We start from the raw sequence: 6,401 nt of genomic DNA, 5'->3' as shown, positions 1-6,401 counted from the left end.
AAATGAATAAGTGAGTAAGTGAGTGAATGAGTGGGAAGTGGGTAAGCGAGAAAACAAATTGGAGTAAGAATAAAAAAACGGACGAATTAATCAATAGGTGAGAAAGTGAGTGTATGAGTATGAGTAATTTCTACGCACTTTTGATATGAAAAAAAAAAATTGACCAAAACTTCTGAGCCTACAGTCCAATCCGGCCAATTTTCAATAGGAAACAAAGGGACACGATTTTGCGTCGAATGTAACTGAGAGTAAGTGCCTAATTGGCTGAGGGTAAGTGCCTAAAAATAAGTGATAATTTTTCTTGTAAAAAATATTTTGGCCATAACTCCGAATCCCATAGTCCGATTCGGACAATTTTCAATACGAAACAATGGGACAAGATTCCCATTCTTCGTAATTCGTCTACCAGCTGACCATCAGTTTTGATGTTCTCCGTGGTGACAACTTACTCCAACGAAAACCGTGAAAAATTGATTTTTGATGAATTTATTTTTATTTCACGCGGATTTTAGAGTTTTCGCGGTTTTTGGAATTCACATGGTTTCGATTTACATGGAACGTATTCCTCGTGTAAAAACTGACTCCAGTGTACTTTTTTATTCAGTTCAATCATGTTTTGCTCAACGGCGCAGTATGTTAATTTTGTTAGTTTTGTTTTTTTTTTCCTATCATTTTATATTATTGTTTTAGAGTCATTCACAAATCACAACTTCCCTGGACACCCTTTGGAAACTTTCCAAATAGTGACAGAAAGACTTGTATTGTATTGGATTTATGAAGTGAATTAAACATTAAAATTGTGAACAATCGACAGTCACAGATACATTCCTTCCAGTCGTTATAAATTATAAGTCGTTTTACCCCATGTTCCCCAAGCGTACGGCTGATTAGAATCTCGTAAATACGAGAAATATTTTTTTATATACTATCATATAGCTAGTCGACATCTATACGTTTAGAAAGTGGGATGGTAAGTTCATCGCACCTGGAAATAACTTTCATTTCACAGAAAAATCTCAAATTGTATCAAAACTTTCGAGACCCCGATTTCAAAATGGCGCAAATTTGCGCAAGATTTTATTTCGGGATTACAAAATATGGATGTATATCTAGCGGCTATGTACTGAAATATTACCGAATATCGCCGAGTAACGAAATGCCAGACCAATGAAATTGTGAGTTTTCCATCTTTTTTTTACTCAAAAGTAACAACTATTGATTGCTCCATGTATCTCAAAACAATCAATGTTTTCTATGAATTAAATATGTGTGGACTACTATATTACCATCATAATCATCATCCGTGGTAATAATGTGAATTAAGGTTATACAGAATGAAGACCGAAAAAAATAATTTTATGCAATGAAAAAGCAAGCCGCAAAAATAAAAATGTTAGTTAAAAACCGCAATGTTTCAAAGAGCGTAGCTGTCAAAATATCATTGTAAACAAAAAAATTATACAGATAGTAGGTCCCACTCTATTCAACTAATTTTTACATATTTTTACACTACGAAAAGGTCATTTTTTAAAAATCAACTTTATTCCGGCTAGATTGGCTAAATACCCCTATGTGCGACGGTTACACACATCGTCCAGAGAAACTGGAAGCGATTGTCCCAGGATTGAGTCCAGTAGAGAGAGATACTGTATTCGGCGTAGGCCTATCAAGAAGGAGGTGTAGCCCATCAAGTATCGAGTGTATTGGCCATGGAAATAAACACAAAATTAATCGCTATTAATTTGACATACACGTGTAAAAATAAATCTGATTCAATTTATTTAAATATACATGATGGTTGGAAATTACTTCTAATTTGTTTAATTACGTCTTTACTTGTTTATTTTTTACTTCTTATTTACTACTTCCTTACTTTTCGTTTGATTTTCATAATTGTTTGTGTACTACTAGGGTAAGTGAAAGCTCATGTTTCCTTTGCGGTATTCTATCCTTTCAGGTCAATAAGTATCTTTATTTGAAAGAGCTCAATGAATATTTCGGATTCAAATGATGGATTTCTTGGATACAATTCAAAACAAAAATGTCAACTCGTGTTGTAGTTCACAACTCAAAAAGCTTTAATTTTGTTCATCACTCGTAGCTTTGTTATCATTCTGGCATAACTTTTCAATCGAAACAGTAGCATTTTCATAACCAAAAACCTAACACTACACTTGTAGAACTCAAAACTTCCTGTTGTTTTCCTTCTGAGGTGGCAAGGTGGCGAGAAATGCCAACGCTCGAGCTATCGGTGCCGGAACTGGGGGAGGTGTTGGCAAATGTTCAGCCGAAGGACGGTATCCGTTTTCATCGGCAGTATACGATACACTGTACGTTTTTCCGTCATCACCCTGTGAAGCCAATATACACATCAAGTAATGATCATGGTATTGTCAGGAGCATACACGAACCTGATAAGTGTACTGCCCCTGAGAGGCAGTTCCAGCTTGGTTGTTCACAAAAATTTGCTGTCCATCTTGAGCAGCTCGTGTTCCATCACCGCCTTCGTAACTAAAAATTTATACTATCATTAATCTTCTTACCACCATAACGACAGTCAAGAACAAACGATTCGCGATACCTGTATCTAAACTTCCCATCCACTTCTAGAACATTTTCGTGTGACACGATAGGGATATCCTTGAACTTCGATACCGGTGCTTGATTCTTCTGTTGACCACTCACAATTAATATAACACCCAGTAAAATCAGTCCTTTGAAAAACATTCTGTTCAACTCCAAATTGAACAAACTCTAAATTTTACATCAGAAACACTCTGAACGCGACCTGGTACTGCATCCACGAAAAGTCCGGTAACCAGCATTTATATAGCAGAAAAACTACCAAGCCAAAATTTCACAGAAACGTTAAAAAGGGTGTTTTCTACTTAAGCCCCTGCCCTACAGTCGGAAACCGCACCACAAACCAGCCAACCAACACCCCAGAGCCCCCCAGCCAAATGGCAACTTGTTCGTGAGTTCTGTCTGTGTTACTCGATTGTTTGATCTCTGGGATTTTCATCATTCATCGCGCACGGAAAACTCCGATCTACGGCAGCGAGCCGGCCGCTTGCGCTCAAATTCTGCACCATGCAACATACTGTTCCAAAACTCTCCCACCCCAATTAGTGTCCATGCCCTCTGTGCCACTAATGTTGGAACCAAAGCGCCAAGCGGCGGCGGCGAGGGCTCAAATTTTTATTCTGTTTGTTCTATATACCGACCCACCTTTCTAACGAGATCGACTCGTGAATCTCTTTGCGCAACAGAACAAAAGACTTGCCCTCTTTCAATCACTACACTATGGGCCGTGGATCGAAACTTCATGGTAAAAGGCGAGTGACGATTTATCAGTAATCAACCAAATGGAATAAACCTATGACATTATCATTTATGAAGCTTAGTCATTAGAAAATAAATAAATTCAAGCAATACAAGCTTTCTCAGTTATTCAGATTAATCTGTATGTAACATAGAACAAACTCTGTCGTATATGTTATGATTTATTTTGAAAAACATGGCAATTATTTAAAATCAATTTCTCAATTGTTTATTATTGCTTCAACAAAAATCAAAAATAGGTGGTATGAGGTTAGACTTTAGTTTTGCGAGTACTATGTCTTCTTCAGAACGTGATATAAGAATAAATGAATGAAATTGTTATCTTTTCTAATAAGCATGTTATGCACATACAATTTTGCTTCTGAAATGCTATTATTTTGTGTTCTAAATTAACATTCTCTCTTTTTACTACCTATCTCATAACAGGTCGTGTTATCGGGGTGGTGATAATCAGTCGAACTAAATCATCCAGAGCTGTGATTTCTTCTATATGTAGGGGAACTGTCCCTGTTTGCATCTCACTGAAACAAATTCACCTCATCTGTAAAGAAACATACAATGTCACGAAATGTCGTTTCTTTAGGCACCATGCGAACTGTGTCCCTGTGGGGAAATATATTTTTTTAAATCAGTATCTCTGAAACACCCACTACCCGAAATTAAAGGGGGTGAAGTAAAATTTTCTCAGTGGAAATCACGGGATCAAGAACACTTTTTTTTCGGTATTTTTAGTGCAAAGTCTTTGACCACCAAAAATGTATGGAAAAATTACCCCCGATAAAACGTTTTATAATTGCGCTTACGTGAAAAAGGAAAGCCTTAGCTATCGTGCAGTGGGTGTTTCAGAGATTTAGATCTTTTCCCCGAATCCATGAATTCAATCATGGTGTATTTTTGCTGGTTCACGAATTTGGGAACGCTTTTTTGCATGTGCTGAAAAACCACAATGTTTTTGATTTCTTTGATTTTAATAGAATGAATGCTAGCTAGAGCAATGATATGAACACCTAGAACAGTAACCCTACATATATGTTGAATATTCACCAAAAATTGTTTGAACCGATTCATAGATATGTGTAAGTATTTTCTCAATATTCTGGTTTTAGCCGTTTTATTTTTATTTGCGGTCGATTGTGCTTTGTCATGGCTCTGTGTAAAGCATTCAATGCCGACAAAATGGCATCATTAAGATGATAATAATCTGTCTGGACTGGAGGATAATGCGGCAATGTGCCGTTAATGGGAGCGTAAGTATGTGTCATTCGTCATGTGAAATGCTTTGACAAGCGGCAAAATGTGGCGATCAAGCTAGACGTGTTGGTGCTTGGCCTTCAAAAATTAAATGCATCGATTTGGAAGATTTGCATTTAACATCACACCTTCCCGAACAGCGGAGAATAGCTTCAAAATTGTTGGCTGTGGTATACAATATCCACTATGTACTCCTTACTGCCTTCCTCTTATACTAAGTACGTAAAGGCTATATGATCACTACAAAACCGAACTTTTGATAGAAGGCTCGGAGACTCATAGTTTTATATACCAATCGACTCAACTCTAAGAAATAAAGCGATGTCTGTTTGTGTGTATGCATGTATGTGTGTGTATGTGTGTATAAAAAGGGTGTGCGAACACCCTTTTTTTGGCGAAACAAAACGAAATGAAATTTGAAATGTTCATATTGCTTCGAAACGAAAGGAAACGAAATTTAAATTATTTCCATAAATTCAAAACGAAACGAAATTAAGGTCCAATTAGCTTCGAAATTTAGTTAAATGAAATGAATTTTTTATTTTTGTCCGCGGATTTTTTATTGAATTACTATGTATACAATTTTAACTTAATATTTTTATAGTCAAATGATTGTTTTGCGACGAACAGTGTTTAAGGAACAAATAAATCCGACTGTATAATAAACACTGAATTTCATTTATATATTAAGCGGTGCCAGCGAAAGTGGTACATAAACCATTTTTCTCGATTTTGAGTTTTTTGCATCAACGGCTTCTGTTAGCAAAGATCTAGTAAGGGAATAACGAAAAAGTTATTTCCTACAATTAAATCTGGAGATATGCACTTTTTCATTTCTGGTATATATCACAATGGCAATTTCGTTGCCAGGAAAAGTGGTACATGTACAGTTCTACCCATTCTACCAATGTTTTAGCCACAGATTTTAACTCTATTTTGAATTTCAAGATGGTTTACTGCCATTTAAAATAATTTTATTAATGTACATGTACCACTTTTACTGGCAACGATTTTTGGTTTCTGTTGCATTTTGTTCCCATTAATAGTGGTACATGTGCATTTTGTTTCAACAAATTTAAAATTTGCCAAGAAACCTCGCAAATTTCTTATTACTACCTTTAGGCACATCAGTCATAACACGTTGGTGCAGTTGAGTAGCAGAAAATTGCAAATTTGAATTTTATTTTCGAAGTTTTTGGAAAAATGCGTCTCCTGTAAAATTTACTCAATGTAACATGTACCACTTTCGCTGGCACAGGTTCATATCATTGAGAACATTTTCGTGCTGTGTCAAACAATATTCAATACTTCATAGCCACCGAAGCGATTTAGTTTGATCGAAACATTGTTTAGTTTGGTGCAATCAGATCATATAAATTTTTAGTGGGACTGTTATGCGGGTACTTTCAATATGAGATGCACATGACTTGGTATTTTTATCTCTTATGGGCATACAAAATTGCAATTTTTATTATAATTTATGGAAGTGCATTAGAAATGAATACTTTTCATTGGGTTGACTCAAAAGTGACGAAAAGTCAAATGGGACAGTGTATGCAACCGGCCGTACTCGGAGTTACCAGTTTGATTTCGAAAATTGAATTTGGAATTTGATTTTGCTTGAATTTTGCTGCGTGGAAATTTGATTTGAAATGAAATTTTGGAAAATCGTATTCTAGCATATTTTGCACATAAAAGTATTTGCATTGCGATTTGCAAATAAAATTAGCATTGCAGACAACCTGCAAACAACTTGCACAGGAAGGAGCTGTCAAAATTCATGCTGATTCGTCTGTTTTAGGCGTGTT

At 35.9% G+C, this 6,401-nt stretch overlaps 1 protein-coding gene across 1 annotated transcript; it reads right to left on the bottom strand.

Annotated features, from left to right (window-relative positions):
* Window positions 1-2,044: 2,044 nt before the first annotated feature.
* On the bottom strand, window positions 2,045-2,906 carry LOC134217144 (endocuticle structural glycoprotein SgAbd-3-like). The gene is made up of 3 exons (XM_062695926.1): window positions 2,582-2,906; window positions 2,412-2,511; window positions 2,045-2,351 (listed from the first exon to the last, which is right to left on the bottom strand). The coding sequence occupies exons 1-3, from the start codon at window positions 2,725-2,727 to the stop codon at window positions 2,184-2,186; spliced, it is 414 nt and encodes a 137-aa protein (XP_062551910.1). The 5' UTR covers window positions 2,728-2,906; the 3' UTR covers window positions 2,045-2,183.
* Between the last annotated feature and the right edge of the window lie 3,495 nt (window positions 2,907-6,401).

This window comes from Armigeres subalbatus, chromosome 2, assembly GCF_024139115.2.
Source record: "Armigeres subalbatus isolate Guangzhou_Male chromosome 2, GZ_Asu_2, whole genome shotgun sequence".
In the NCBI taxonomy this organism is placed as follows: Eukaryota; Metazoa; Arthropoda; class Insecta; order Diptera; family Culicidae; genus Armigeres; species Armigeres subalbatus.
The sequence above is the reverse complement of the archived record's forward strand: the minus strand, read 5'-3'. Positions and strand labels throughout refer to the sequence as shown.